At 42.9% G+C, this 16,662-nt stretch overlaps 2 protein-coding genes across 3 annotated transcripts in view; both read left to right on the forward strand.

Moving 5' to 3' along the window:
- The window catches only part of RFX8 (regulatory factor X8), a 34,070-nt gene extending 28,034 nt beyond the window's left edge, over positions 1-6,036 (forward strand). For both annotated transcript variants that reach the window (XM_083610717.1, XM_083610716.1), the window contains one exon: positions 5,867-6,036. The gene's annotated coding sequence lies outside the window, so the exon portion shown is untranslated. The remainder of the gene's footprint in view (positions 1-5,866) is intronic.
- On the forward strand, positions 88-14,575 carry CREG2 (cellular repressor of E1A stimulated genes 2; the record flags this gene model as incomplete). Its single annotated transcript, XM_083612059.1, has 4 exons — positions 88-564; positions 5,960-6,036; positions 12,967-13,080; positions 14,428-14,575. 4 exons carry the CDS (start codon positions 88-90, stop codon positions 14,573-14,575), a joined length of 816 nt encoding a protein of 271 aa, XP_083468185.1.
- Between the last annotated feature and the right edge of the window lie 2,087 nt (positions 14,576-16,662).

The raw sequence follows: 16,662 nt of genomic DNA on the forward strand, positions 1-16,662 counted from the left end.
GCCAAAAGCTCCCTCCAGACTGCTGGGCTTTGCGCGTTCCGGGCTGCGGAGCTGGGCGCACGCAGCTCGGGGAGGCTTGGCTCCAAAATGCCCGCGTGCTGCTGCCGCCGCCGGACGCCGCCGGTGCCCAGGGCCGCCGCGTGCCCCGGCTGGCTCTCGTGGGCGCTGCTGTGGTGCAGCTTGGCCTTGGCCCCGGCCGGCGGCTACGTGATCGTGAACTCGGTGTCGTGGTCCGTCACCAACGAGGTGGAGGAAGAGCTGCACAGCTCCTCCAACGAGGAGGTTCTCCCCGCGCTCCTGGAAGACACCACGGGCATCTGGAAGCAGAGCTACCCGGCCTCGGTGTACAAGGAGGAGGAGGAAGAGGAGGAAATGAGGTCCAGGCCGGGGGCGGCGAGGCCGAAGCAGAACTCGTCCCCTTCCCGCATGTTTTCCTACCGGAGAGCGAGCGCCAAAGGGGGGACGGAGAGCCTCGCGCCCCACGAGCAAGCGGCCAGGGCGGCCCGGTCCCTGATCCATTCCAGCAGCTGGGGATTCCTGGCCACGAGATCCGCTCAAGAAAAGGTACCACGCCTCTGCTAGAAACCACATATATCATTTTTATGATATATATTTTTATATATAGCCTCATTTTATGATGCGGATGAGATATATATATATATATATATATATATATATATATATATATATATATATATAATCTCCTCCAAATATACCGTATATACCGTATTCACAACAAAATACAAAACTGCAGCATCATAAAATGAGGCTATATATATAAAATATATATCATAGAAATGAGTGTATATATATATATATATATAGCCTCATTTTATGATGCTGCAGTTTTGTATTTTGTTGTGAATGTCCTCCACCATCCTAAGAACTCTTGTTGAAGGATGGCCTGCTAAACGGGAATAATGATGATAGCACAGGAATGCTGTTTGGGAAGGGATGTTTCAATCTCAGTTTCTGTGCACTCCCTCCCTCCCTCCCAACAGCATCTTGTCACTGCGATAAGCGATTATTCTTGCTCCGTGACAAACCTTCCGATACTAGCTATATAAATGGAACAGCTTTTAATGGATCGTTGCTGTCTCACTGGAGAAATTGCAGAGTGGGGGGTGTTGTTGTTGTTTTACATCTTTAGGAGCCATTTGCAAGGGGCATCATCTGACTGTAAACATAGAGGAGAAGTTTGCATATTTTAACTAAGGATATACAACAGAGGAATTCTGGTATTGCAAGTCAAGTATTTTTAAAACGATGTGAAAGGTAGCTGAAATGGGGACCAAATTACTAAAAGGTGTACACTGTGCAAGATTAGTTTACTACAGTGACACTACAGTCTAGTGTAGTGATAAATTTTGAAGCGCAGGAGCTTATCGCGACAGTCCCCACAGCCACACCCCCAAGGAATGCCCGAAAATGCAAATAGCTGAGTTGATCTATCATTACAGACACAGGAGTGTATGTAGCATAATGCCAAATTTATCAGAATGCCTGCAAGCCAATGCATATTTTCCTGGGAGAAAGCTATGTTTTACTGCATTGATTTAATTTGTAAAACATCCTGAGCCTTAACAAAAGATCTCCAGCCATCTTAAATGCATTCTTTATTTTTCAATTAGGCACGCACAACCTTACAAAGAAGTGCTAACATTTAAACTGCTAGCATGGCTCTTCTTGATTTGTTTTCCTCATTTTCTGACTCCTCCATGCAGACAAACTTGAAAGCCTCATGATCACCTCAGTCACTTGCTAGAGTAAGAAGGCTCTGCCCATCACCCATGGGTCCAGCAATGCTCCCTTGCATACTGCCTTTTACTGTACCAGCATGGGCGTAGCTGGGGGAGGGGGCAGCTGCTCTCCCCTAGATCCACAAATATTACTGAAAAGCATTAAAAGTACTCAATTATCTGAGTACAAGTCATCTGTCCAAGTCATCTGTCAAGAGAGCTATTTGCCGGCCTGGCTAGGACGCCGGCCTGTTATACCTTCTGGGCTTGATGTGGCATGTGACCCTCACCTTTCCTGAATGCCTGTTTCAGCTGAGGAATCGCACACCTCCTCCCCAAGGTAGCCAGCCCCACCTGGGCTGTGGGTCCTTGCCTGCCTTCCCTCAGAACGGACAGCTGTAAGTGCTGGAATCCTGAGTTCAGGGGTAGTACGTCCCATTTTGCCACTTGAGGCAAAACAGGAAGTGCCACACCACCACAACCCATGGGACACTGCCCACCGCTGCGCCACCTGCCGGTGGCACTGCAGCTGTGCCACCAGCTGTGTCACCACTGCCGCTTGTTGAGCAGCAGTGCCCTGAAAGAGCTTGCCAAGATCTCACCCAGATCTCATGAGATCCTTTGCTCTCCTTGACATCTTGCAAGAATTCGATGAGATCTCACAAGATCTTGCAGGACATCAGCACCTATCCTGGTACCGCTTCTCTGGCAGAGGTGAGGAGGGCATGGCAGGAGGCAGTCATGAGGGTGCTGCCTCGGGGGCATCCGCTGTCTGAGATAGCTACTTCATGGATGGGCTGGCCTTACCTGAGGTCATTACGGGCATGCACACTGGTATCTGTTTACCTGTAAGCACACACCTTTATTTATTTTAATACAAGTTTCTCAATCTCCCAGATTTGCACAAAACAGCAGCCGTTTGTGTGTGTTGCTCCAAGCCAGGAAACCTGAGATCCACGGGTATTTGTTTACATGTGCACATATACCTCTTGTGATCTACCATGCTTGCACAAAAGAGTAGTCCAAAAATAAGTGATGCCTCACTCCAAAGGAGGTAAGGATTTGGAACTGTTTACATGAAAGGCTGGCTGTCGCTTCATTTCCTCCCCATCTCCTGTACCCAAATATTTTCAATATTATTGAAAAGCATTGAAAGTACTCAATTATCTGAGGTTCTGCCTCCCCCAGCCGAAGCCTGCCCCCCACAATACCTGTGATTCACCAAGAAAAGCTCAGCAGCTTTGATTTCCTAAAAAGAACTCAACAGCTCTCCATTGCATGAAGGACACAGATTTTCCTAGTGAGCTGTGATCTTCTTTCAGGTAGTCTGTGGCACGTCTATAAGAATACAAATAAACATTGTACAGCATTTAGCACGGAGCACTGCAAATTGCCACAGCAGGCAGAAAAATAATTGAGTGATCCAACGAGACCGTCAGCCATTTTCAAGTAGTCTATGAGGGGAAAAGTTTGGGAACCACTGTTCTAAACCACTGGGCCTTTATGGATAGCAATGGTGGACTGTTTCTAGCTGTGCGCTTAATGCGGCTGCAAAAAATAGAAAAAGTTATATGTGGACCACGTTGCGCTGAGGCTTCTCCATCAAATTTTAAAGCATTTAAAACAGATATTTGTGGAATGCTGCTTGAGTTATGATAGATGTGACTTCCAATATAACATTCTTCCTAAACTTGGGGGTGAGGGAAGGTTCCCCACAGTACCTAAAAACTGAAATCTTGCTACTGAACTAGGGGTGGTTAGCCTATGACAGGCTTCTTCAACCTCGGCCCTCCAGATGTTTTGAGACTACAATTCCCATCATCCCTGACCACTGGTCCTGGCTAGGGATCATGGGAGTTGTAGGCCAAAAACATCTGGAGGGCCGAGGTTGAGGAAGCCTGACCTATGACCTTCCAGATGTTGTTGGAGACCAGCCCACATCAGCCCCAGATGAGTTGCCATACAGCAATATTTGGAAGGCTGCCAGTTAGCCGCCCTATGATAATACATTATGTACAAACATTATTTGTAACAGCAGGACATCATTGTTTTATTTTCATGGGGTATATTTTAAAGCTCTTGCTTTTGAAATACATTGGTTTACACAACTAGTTAATGTGAATATTTTCAGTGTCACCGCAGAGAAGGATTTTATATGTAAAAAACAAAATATGCTCTTCTTATTTTTCTCCCTCTACTTCCCAGCTTTATTCTCCCAGATAAAATTAAACATTATGTTGGATGCAGTGGAAAGGTTTAGTGTGTGCTTTAAATGTCCCCATTGATGTCAATGGCATTTAATTTGCTTAACTTTGGCTCCATCGTGCTGGTGTTTTCTTTTTTAAAAGGAAATGTGTATATAAGCATCAGTCTTAGCAGTCTCTAGAAGGCGCTGTTAAAGCAACCTTCTCTCTGTGTGGCAGTGAAATGCAGCGGGTTAGTTGGTAACAGAAGGTCATTAATGAAATATTAATAAAATAAAATATTCCCCATTGTACAATAGAAGTCTGTGCAGCAGAGGTCTGTAATACCATCTTAGGTCTCCGATAACATTATTGGACTATAAAGCCTCAGGTATTATCATTTGTTTTCTTGCAAGGTCTTTCAGTAGAAGTGCAGACTTGATGTTAGATGAACCGTTGCCTGCAATTATAATACATAGCTCACGGGGGGGGGGGGGGCGCGCAGAAAAAACTTTGGACTTGTGCCCTTTAAAACTGGAGATTTTCTTGCCTCAGAGTGAACCTAAAGCAGTTCTTTGAAACTAGATGTAAGTTACAAAAAAGCATAATTTGCCATCAGATTTCTAAATAATGGGTTAACACGTTTGCTATGAATTGCATTTTTTAAAAATGAGCATTGACGATGTAAGATTATTAATATATCTCTGAGCGACTGTCAGATTTTTTAAATTATTGATTGCAGTGCATTACTAATCTGAAATGTTTCCTCTTTGTTGCTTATGTGGAAGACAAATTGCATTTAGATATATAAGAAGTAGCACGTTATGTATGAGATGCACACACAGAGGAGTATTTGTTTGCACTGCAAATTTCTATTTTCTACTAAATTGTTTTGAAGTATTTGTGGGAGGCGGGGTTGTGAGCTGCCGTAGGCATTGCACAGTGGAAAAGCAGGATAAAAATCTTATTTTATTTATTTATTTAACTGACATTCATTACTTTCCCAAGTGAATCATGTGAAATATAGTTAGGTGAGAATGCTCAGAATTCTGTGTTAGAAATCTCTAGGTCATCTTCACAGAATTACAGTCCTCAAAGCAATATGAATCTTTACGGTATATATATTCAGTTTTATAAAATCGCCACAAGCCTTAGTGATTCATGGAGAAACATCATTTTTTATTTTTAAAGAGGGTGTATTATTATTTGCAGTACAAACACACCTTTTTAACAAAATAAAAAAAAAATCCTTCCAGTAGCACCTTAGAAACCAACTAAGTTTGTTACTGGTATGAGCTTTCATGTGCATGCACACTTCTTCAGATACCTGATGCATGCACATAAAAGCTCACACCAATAACAAACTTAGTTGGTCTCTAAGGTGCTACTGGGAGCATTTTTTTTAATTTTGTTTCCACTACGGCAGACGAACATGGCTACCTACCTATATCTACACCTTTTAAAATTATTTTTGTAAAATGCCTGTTGTTGTTTTTATTGAGTCTGGTTTAACCTGAAAAGGTGAGAAAGCAGGTGAACGATCTACCTGAGCGAGGTTCTAGATTCAGGTAGGTAGTTGTGTTGGTCTGACGCAGTCGAAATACATATTAAAAAAAATTAAAAATTGTCCAGTGGCACCTTAGATACCAATTAAGTTTTGTGTGCATGCACACGAAAGCTTATACCAAGAACAAACTTAGTTGGTCTCTAAGGTGCTACTGGACATTTTTTTAAAATATATTTCTACCTGCGCAAGTGAGAGAGATATACTCTGTGTGTGTGTATGTTATCAATTCTGAACAACAAATCTAATGAAGTACAAACCAGTGGCAGTCAGGGAAGTAGAACTGAATATACTACATTGGTTCTTTTAATTTCTGGCAAGCATCTTTGTAGAAGACATTTGCAATGCTTTCTAAGCACAACTTACTTGGAATTTTTCAGATCCGGGGAGCACCGTTTGGGAATTGCTTATCAATTAGCGATGGCCCCACAGACAATAGCACTGGAATTCCTTTTTTTTATGTGACTCCAAAGGACAACACAGTAGCTGATCTGATGAAAAATTCTGTTGCTTCCCTGACATTGCCAGAGGCAGAAGGAGATATCTGCAGGTACAATGATTATGAGAGCATTAGGTGGTTGTGTTACATAACATGAAGGCTCTTTTCAGCTTAAATCACAACAAATATGGTGCTGTTTGCTGTGGGAGATTTACATTTTATTATAGCGTGCGGATGTTGGACTTTCCCAGTGCTCAAGCTGAAATGAGTTGTATTGCTGTTGTTTGCTGAGAAAAGATGTTTTCCAACTCCTGAGTTTGTATATTCTAAGTGTAACCTATCAGATGGTGTCTGGGACGTCACTGATGTTGACAAGTACCAAGACATGCACATCCATACTTAAGCCCTTTTGTTAACATTTAAGAAAGTTGTTTGTGTTTGAAGCAAAGCACTTAACGGCTGTCATATTTAAGTGACGATATTTTGGTCTAGCCCCAGAGGGAGTATATGTTTGATCTCAGAGCAGATAAAATATACACATGGAGCACCTCGGGGTTGTGTGTGCTGTCATCAACACAGATTGGGTCCATGCACCCACCTGTCTGGTTTTGAGGCCTGGAGGCAAAGCAAGCTCTGACAAGTCCCCAGAACCAGAAGGCAAGAAGCCAAACACATTCTGAGAGCAGCTTGACCATGACCAATTGCTCAGCCTGGGTTTTATAGGACCAGATGGGCCCTAACTCACCCATTCCGTCATGCGACAAGTGCTGAGCAGCTTGGGGGACAGGTGATTGTAAAGGGAAGGACTGTCTTGACCCTTTCTCCACCTGCAGTTTTCCTTCCCCAAGTCATTTCCTCAGCTGCTCTCACCTGACAGCGTGCCAAAGGCATGCTTTCAAGAGCAAACACACATCTAGAATGCTGTGAGGGGAAGGTGATAAAGTAGTTGGGAGTGTCAACAGCAGCCAATGGGAAAGTAATGGAGCACTCCCTTCTCTGCTCAAACCCCTCCTTCCCCAAAGCTGGATTTCTTTAGAAAAAAACGTCCAGGTTATAGTTGGTTCCATGTGCCTGGATCTAGTTGTCATACCGCCTGATTAGAAACCCAGCCTTTTACGTGTGTGTGTATATATATAAAATTTTATTTTTCAATGCACACCTGAAATTGTGTTTATTTATGCTTGGATACATACAAAAACTCTTTACGCCACTAACACACCGGTGCTTCTTTGATCTTCTCTTCTGCCTTTCTGCTGAAAAATTCTGCTTTCACTATTACAGGCTGTCTGGGCAGTTTCCTCATGCCAGGACTTCGTAGTAACCCGAGCATACAACATCAATAACTGGAACTAATCCCGCCTGATTTTTTGGCATAGTTGAGCCTCGTCTGCTCACTAACAGGTTTCCAGAGCTTATTCAGATTCACCGTAGGACAGAGGTGCTGGTTTTTCTTCAAGTGCTAATGTCTGATACCAACTTTTTTGAAATAACCAGGATGATATAGTTTGTCAAAATTAATTATGTGGTGGTGCATACCCCCAGCATCACCACAGCCTCCAGGATACTCTGTTTCCTGGTCTTCCTTCGTCTGGAGGCATCCTTCTGGGCCAGAGTCAAGAGGAAAGAGGCAGGCTTCTCACGCGAGTAACCCAACCTGATGGTTGTTGAGGTCAACTTTGAAAGTGCACTTAATGCCTCAGGGCATATGGCAGGAACGGAATCCAGAGTCCGTCTTCTGCCCAAATAGGTGATCATTGCTGTCAGACAACTGCCATCTGTTCAGAGGGTGCACATGAGGAAATCTTAGCACGTAGCAACAAGGAGAAATTAGCAGATGAAGAAACAAGTAGATTCCAAACTCTTTAACAATTCGGTCTGCAGCATGCAAGTGGATGTGAACTCAACTAGAAAAGGGAATTCAATCAAGTGCAGGCATCTCATTTTTAGAAGCTATTGGAATTTTAACTCAGAGCTTTGAAGTGTGGTGTGTGTGTAAGAAAGAGAAAGCTCTTTATCGCAAAAGCTACAGCAGCAAGGAAGTTAACAGTGCCCGGAAGCATAAAGCCAAAGATCAAGAGAAGCTTTTCAGATTATGAATTTTGCTTTCAAGTGAGATTTAGTTTGATGTCCGTACCACACAGATTAGTAAAGCTAATACATGCTTACTAGCTCATATCCTTTAAGGGTGTGTTACGATTTATGGGCCGCAGAGAATGCATGTAAGGTATGCAGTTGTGCTTTTCAAAACATAAAACGAATGTGATGTGGGTTTCTGATAAATTAGCTGCAGTATTTATCTGTTAATATAGCTTTGCCTTCTGTACTGCTGTGGTGGTGGTGGAGGGGATTCAAAATATTTGGGAACCTGGTTTGCATCAAGCTGAGTCATGTTTGAAGACACCCATATCATGCCAGCCATTGTTTGTCCACATATGCTGAACTATTTCGGAGTGAAGATTGCTTAGCACTGGGTCTGAACCCATAAGAGGCTAAATGGGAAAAGAAAAATTGTAGGACAAAAAATTCCACAGAAGTGTTTCAAAAGGCTCAAACTAGGAGCTAATTTCCTGCTCCCTATGCTATCAGCATAACTTCCAACATTTCTCTGATGAAAATAAGGACGTCCTATTCAACAACAGGGACGTTGGTGGCACTGTGGGTTAAACCACAGAGCCTAGGGCTTGCTGATCAGAAGGCCGGCGGTTTGAATCCCCGCGACGGGGTGAGCTCCTGTTGCTCGGTCCCTGCTCCTGCCAACCTAGCAGTTCAAAAGCACGTCAAAGTGCAAGTAGATAAATAGGTACTGCTCCTGCGGGAAGGTAAATGGCGTTTCTGTGCGCTGCTCTGGTTCACCAGAAGTGGCTTAGTCATGCTGGCCATATGACCTGGAAGCTGTACGCCGGCTCCCTCGGACAAGAAAGCGAGATGAGTGCCGCAACCCCAGAGTCATCCACGACTGGACCTAATGGTCAGGGGTCTCTTTACCTTTATTCAACAACAACAAGAGGAAGATTTTTACTATTTCTACCCTGCCCATCTGACTGGCTTGCCCCAGCCACTCTAGGCAGCTTCCAACATATATAAAAACATCATAAAACATTTAAAAAAAACCTCCCTATACAGGGCTGCCATCAGATGGCTTGGGTGTCGGCCTGCTGACTAGAGGGAAATTTGAACTAGGATACTGAACTAATACACCATTCTTTAGCCCTACTCTCTTGGGGACTTGTATATAATTATTTGATATAACACTCCAGTATCTGATCCCTTTCCTAATCTCTCTGACTGAGCCATTTGTTGGTGAGAGCTACCACCATGTTTTCCTTTTGCATTGCCACACTGCTGGTTTTCGGCTGGGAGCACTTCCAGACTGTTGCCAATTCAGGTTCAGATTCACAATCGCATCCCAGCTGCATTCAGGTTGGCAATTAAAGCTGATTTGAAGGGTGTGCACAACAAACCGGTTCCCTCCCTGCCCCTGCCCCCCCATGTGATAAGGACAGAGTTGGGGAAAGGCATTGCAAAATGTGGGATAACACTTGCTTGAAGCAATGTTGCGTAACTCCCCCCATCCACCACCTCTGCAAATTCAGAATGCATGCTCAATAATTGGCTAATGTAATCTAACCTCCCTGCAATCAAACTGGGATGAATGCCCAATAACAGGTTACCTGTTATTACCGGAAGCACCCTAGTTTAAGCATAAGTACTGTTGTTGTTGTTGTTGTTGTTGTTGTTGTTGTTGTTGTTGTTGTTGTTGTTACTATTATTATTAATTAAATTTCTATACCGCCCTTCATCCGACGATCACAGGGCGGTTTACAATATAAAAGCACAAAAATACATAAGGTAAAGGTAAAGGGACCCCTGACCATTAGGTCCAGTCGTGGCCGACTCTGGGGTTGCGGCGCTCATCTCGCTTTATTGGCCGAGGGAGCCGACATACAGCTTCTGGGTCATGTGCCAGCATGACTAAGCCGCTTCTGGCGAACCAGAACAGCGCACGGAAACGCAATTTACCTTCCCGTCGGAGCGGTACCTATTTATCTACTTGCACTTTGACATGCTTTCAAACTGCTAGGTTGGCAGGAGCAGAGGCCAAGCAACGGGAGCTCACCCCGTCGCGGGGATTCAAACCGCCGACCTTCTCATTGGCAAGTCCTAGGTTCTGTTGTCTAACCCACAGCGCCACCCGCATCCCTAATGCATAACATAGTAACAAGGAAAAAAAATTGTCTCCCCACCTCTCAGCGTTCAAAAGACCACAGACTGTTGAATTAGCCAAAGACCTGGATAATACAGAAACACCTCTTACATTGCCCTGTGACAGTAGTATCCAACCTGGTGACTCCAGATGCTTTTGGACTACAACTCCCATCAACCTAAGCCATCAAGGTGATGGAAGATCCAACATCTTTTCTTTTCTTTTTTTTATAAATATTTATTCGAGTTTTCAATTTTATACAAACAAAAAAGAAAAAGAAAAAGAAAAAAAATATTAAAAACAAATCAATTTCAATATCAAGTTTCAATAACATGTTTCTTTGACTTCCTCATACCTCCCCTTCTTGTTTTCTAGTTCAAATTGTTTATCCAGCAAATCCTAATCTCTTAACATTCCTTTTAACTAAGACCTTATTTTCCAATCAACTTTTTAAATTTTATAACTTAAACAATATTCATCCCAGTTCTTTTTATCATAACAGCTAGAGACCACATAAATTCAATCCAGCATCTTTCAAAGTTCATTAATTTTGCAATATTTCTGTAAATAATCCTTAAATTTCTTCCAATCTTCTTCTGCCGACTCTTCTCCCTGGTCGCGGATTCTGCCGGTCATTTCTGCCAGTCCCATACAGTCAATCAACTTCATCTGCCATTCTTCCAGAGTGGGTAGATCTTGCGTCTTCCAGTGCTTTGCTATAAGTATTCTTGCTGCCGTTGTAGCATACATAAAAAAAGTTCTGTCCTTCTTTGGCACCAAATGGCCGACTATGCCCAAGAGAAAAGCCTCTGGTTTCTTCAGGAAGGTATACTTAAATACCTTTTTCATTTCATTATAAATCATTTCCCAGAAAGCCTTAATCTTTGGGCACGTCCACCAAAGGTGAAAGAATGTACCTTCAACCTCCTTACATTTCCAACATTTATTATCAGGCAAATGATATATTTTTGCAAGCTTGACTGGTGTCATGTACCACCTGTATATCATTTTCATAATATTCTCTCTTAGGGCATTACATGCCGTAAATTTCATACCGGTGGTCCATAACTGTTCCCAGTCAGCAAACATAATGTTATGTCCAACATCTTGTGCCCATTTAATCATAGCTGACTTAACCGTTTCATCCTGTGTATTTCATTTCAGCAGCAAGTTATACATTTTTGACATGATCTTAGTTTTAGGTTGACATCTTTTCAAGGGCACCACAATGGGTTCTAGCGGTCTATGAGAATTGAGTACAAGCTTATTTCTCTCCACAGCGCTAAACTAAATGCTGTTCATAAAACAGGCACATTACAGCTGCCTAAAGAGGCAGAACATAGGAGAAAAACAAGCTATTCTAGACAGACGGAAGCAGTACGCTATTATTCTTTCTTGTAGGTATGCTAATAGTGAAGTGCTGCGGGAGGTTGGGCCTGCAGTTTTGGGATGCAGTGCACAAAGCATTTAATCTGGAGAACTCGCATAAATATCAGCTGGATGGTACAATAGAGAAACTACTCCAGAATATATGGTTTGTGAATGACAGCTTTTATTGCACAAAGGCTGCAGCTCCCTAATTCAGATTTGCTACAGTCATCTTCTTATACGATATAGTGAATACAGTGCAACATGCATTCAGCGGGGCATACTCGCAAGAAAGTGTGCCAAGAATAGCAACCTAAACCAAGCATAGGTCAAGTGAGGGAAAATTAATTCCACTTTCTTGTTACTCAGAAATATATTGCTACAAGCAGCTTTTCAAATCTGTAAAGTTAAGGATGCGGTCCTATGCAAGCTTATTCATGTGTATTATTATTTACTGAATTTATATACCGCCTTATAACCGGAGGTCTCAGGGCGGGTCGCAGAATAAAAGCAAAATATAAAACAACAAAATACATACTCAAAATAAAAACAACAATCCAATAACACCCCCCACAATGTGACTTTGATTTATGCCTGCATAATAGGCAATAACCTTCCAAAGCATGTGGGATAAAAGTAGAAACAAACAATAAACAGAAACTGGTATTAGTTCTACTAAACCTGTTGAGACTTCCTTTGCTGGTATTGCTATATGTTACCCAATCGTTGATGTTGTTCTTACATAAAGAGCAACAAAGAGTTTAGTATAAATTTGTTATAGTAAGACAGATAACCTGAATCTTTAGGGGCTCAGCATAGCAATACCTCTTTGTACCAAACATTAACAAAACTATTTTATTTCAGCAAGGGTTCTGATAGTGTTAAAAACAAATGGTTTGTATCCATACCTTCTTTTTGAGAATACAGTGCTGGTTAATATTTGACGTGGGCATCTGTTTGTGTGTCTCAATGATTCCCTAATTTTTTTTTTAACAGATAATGGAATTTTGTTGAGAATCATTGCCTTTTGTGAGACACGGTATAGACGTCTTCACTCGCCCTTATATTATTGCCTCCGACACCCCTATCTATATCACTCATATCAGAAATGTGTAATATCTGCCCTTCACAATAAACTGGTACGGTCTGATCCATATTTTGAGGACTGCTTAAGTTTACATATGAAGTTAACACATGTAGATCTGCAGGTACAAGTTCTGAAGTGCAGTAACGCAACTTTTGAACAAATGGACTGTAGTCCACTAAAGCTTCACCAACCAGGATGCCCTCCAGAATTTGTGGACTACAACTCCCATCAGCTCTAGCCGGTACAAGCTACTCCTGGCTGGGATTGATGGGAATTGTAGTCCACATGGAAGGTGCCATGTTAGCAAAGACTGGTTTACGCCATAATAAATTAGTTAATCTTTAAGCTGCCATATAACATAAACACTTTTCTTTGCTTACAGAAAAACAATCGTTGACCCTGATGATCCACGGTGTGTCAGACTTATTCTTACAGGGCAGATGGTGACGGTGCCTCTGGAAGAAATGGAATTTGCCAAGCAAGCATTGTTTTCTAGGTCTGTATGAATCTAATGTTACTGTGCTAACAGGAGGGGTGGGGGTGAAATGTAAAATAAGGCATTTGGACCAAGAACTGAAGGAATAATACATGAGCATTGACTCCCGCCCCCAGAACAGAACTTCTCCCTAACGCATCTGCTGGAAAGAGCCAAATGTTAATTGAAAACCTGGGTTCCTCCCAGGCACTTTTTAAGTACTTGTAAATCCTTATGGTCAGTGCTTAACTCTCGTATTTGAAATCCATGGGTTTTAAAGATGCTTTAGCATTGATTGAATAATGTCCAAGGTTAATGTGAGGGAATGCTCGGCAGTACAGTAGCTGGCACAACATCACAATCCTACTACACATGTCAGGACGCAGAACTAAGTCCTATTGAATTTAGTGGCGCTTACTCCTGGGTAAAAGTAGCTAGTATTGCAGCCCAACAAAGCAACCCAAACAACAGAAAGCAAGGGTAATTTATGCCAGGGTAATTTGTGTCGTGTGTAATTTACCCCTATGGCATACTCAGTTCAAGAGTGGGGCTACCGCTAGCTTGAGCTGGTCTGAGCCTGTAAGGAAAAACAATAGAGTTTTAAATAGTTTTAAAGCAGAGTTTTACTTACACCACCCTTTTTTACCACTGTAGTTTCCGTTGGGTTGCTGGGTCCCATGGCTGAACTGAAAGAGTTTGGAACAGGAGTAAGTCTCCTCCTGCCTCCCCATGACCCATAACACCCCTTTTTCAGGACGCACCCTGGCCTTGCTTTCTCTGAGCCAGAATGGAGGACTTACAATGGCGTATCTACAGCCGATTAGGGACATTAGCTAGAGAGCCACCCCTTCCAAACGCCACTCATCCTGGCAAACCTTGGGTTTGGATTGCTCCCTTAGTCATACTTAGTGCTTCCACCTGTCCTGTGCTTAAAAAGAATGGGTCTGTGAGGTTTTCTGCTTGTCCCACTGCTTTCCCCAGGCAAACCCACTGTTTGCCGCTGAATTGGAACAAACGCCAGTCCACAGAAAACCTGATGACATTTGCTCCGATTCAGCAGTAAACAGCAGGTTTCCCCCGGGGCAGCAGGAAGGACAAGCGGAAATGTGGAAGATAAACACACACCTACGTCTCACAGTTTTCAGCGGGACTACTCTTAAGTATTACAAAGTCTGGATTCATCCCTGAACGTTTAGGGTTTCTTGTTGTTTGTGCCATGCACATATTTGGGCTTAAATATTTGCTGTCCCAAAGGATAGTAATTACTGCTAGTGTTGAAACTCACATTATTTCCAGGGACCATTGGCTGGAAGAAGCCTTCTGGACCTGCCTTATTCTAACTTGTTTGGCTACCTTTCGTTCTTCCAGGCACCCAGCAATGAGAAAATGGCCTCGCAATTATGAATGGTTCTTTATGAAAATGAACATTGAACATGTCTGGCTTCAGAATTGGTATGGAGGAATTGCCACCATTGCAGTGGAGGAGTATTTCAAAGCAGTTCCCAGTAAAGCTTGATCAAAATTCCAAATAAGAGGATTCAGTGTTTCATATTTACTTTGGGGGGTGGGGTGCAACTGTTTTATATTCTATGGTACCGACTATTTATTTAACAGTATTTTTGTGCAAAGTACTTAAAATGGCTCCATTTCTCTTAAATGGAGTAGGTTGACACAGTAAGGGCCTTTGAAATGAAAATGAATGTTAAGGCTGAAGACAGATGATACTGGACTCTTCTTTAAGGCGTTTAAATATTCCTGGATTTTTATGAACATGTATACCACAGGATGTGCTCATTATAATTTTTGAAACTGGACAAGAATCGCGACCCAAAATGAAATGGCTGGTATATATATATGGTGGTTATATTACTGCACCTAGTTGTTCACATGAAACTCGAAAGAGCTGCTTAAAGTATGTACGGAATTTTAATTAAGTTGACATTATAGATTCCACCTTTCCTTAGGCACACATTTGTCTTTAATTATCTTACAAAATGCTATACTCTTAAGATGCTTTCAATATGGTTTTGGGACAACTCTGTATCCTAACATGCTTTTCTGGAAGACTAAAGAAGAAGTCAAGTCTTTAACTTTGCTTTAAACATTCAGATTGTGGCTGCATTCACATTTAACTGTTGCCTGGTATTGTGAGCCTTAGTGTTGGGCTCATGGACACCCCGGTCTCTTCTCTTTCTGCAGTATGAGATTATTAGAAGCTTTTGCTTTGATTTTCAGTGGACAATGATTTGTTATGTCCGGACCTGGATGTGCTGTGTGCTTAGTGTAGCTATGGTCTATTGAAGCAAGCCAACTCAGTGGCATAGCGTGGGGGGTGCAGGGGGGGCCGGCCGCACCAGGCGCAACATCTGGGGTTAGGGCAAATCCACGGGTTAGGGGGCGCAAATCCACGGGTTGGGGGCGCAAATTACTTGCCTTGCCCCGGGTGCTGACAACCCACGCTACGCCACTGAGCCAACTGCAAACCATGGTTAATGAACTTGGGTTGTTTCAGTACTTCATAGCTAACGTTAACCATGGCTCATAGTTCAGCGGACAGTGAACTGTTTTATTGCTTGGCAGGGACCAGGAACTGCTGGTCTTCCCGCCTCCAGGTTACTTGACATAATAGGATTTTCAAAATGTCTTAAGGGCCATCCATGTGTTGGGATAAAGCCAAAATGTACTCGTAATTGTAACTTTTGCCCAGTAGCTGAAGGGGGAGGATATAGATTTTATTCTTCTCAAGGTGCCATTGAAATGTGGTCAAGCAGTTGCCCACAGGAAGCCCACAAGCACAGCAGCAGTCTCCCGATTTACGCTTCCCAGCAACTGTCTACATTGTGAAGAAGATGGAGTGAACTAGCTGCAACAGCTGAAGTTTTTGAACATTTTCAGAGGCAGGCCATGCCTAACATATTGCCATAATCTTACCTAGAGATACTCATTTCTAGCATATTCCCCACCCCACCCCCAATTAAATGTTACAGATACATCCACACCATACATTTAAAGTACATGATGTCGCCAAGAGTCCTGGAAAAGAGTTATCGCCTCACAGTTACAATTGCCAGCACCCTTAAAGGACAGTCGCCAGGAACCAAGTGCCACATAACAAAAGAACATCTCTCCCACCCCACCCACAACGAAGAATCCTGAGAACTGTAGTTTGGAAACGTTGGGAGTTGTAGCTCTGATGGATAAACTACAGTACCCAACATACTTGGGAAAGGGGAAATTGATTTATTATTTAAACATATATCATGTATACAGCCCAAGGGACAACATGATAAGTATTTAATGTTCGATCTTTTGTTTTTAATATTTTGTTGGGAGCCACCCAGCGTGGCTGGGAAAACCCAGCCAGATGGGTGGGGTATTAATCAGGAATAATAATAATTCTTCTAATTATCCTGATCATACCTACCCAGAAGAGAGTCCTATTGAATTCAACGAGGCTTACTCCCAGGTGTGTCGGGACTGCAGTTTTAGGCTGCGATCCTACACACTTGGGTGCGAGCTGGACTGAATTCATGGACGACTCCTGAGTAGACAGGGCTGGGGTTGCCTGGGCGCGCGCGCAGCCCTTGGCTTTCTCCCCTGGGG

Source organism: Podarcis filfolensis (assembly GCF_964270895.1).
Source record: "Podarcis filfolensis genome assembly, chromosome: 4".
Classification (NCBI taxonomy): domain Eukaryota; kingdom Metazoa; phylum Chordata; class Lepidosauria; order Squamata; family Lacertidae; genus Podarcis; species Podarcis filfolensis.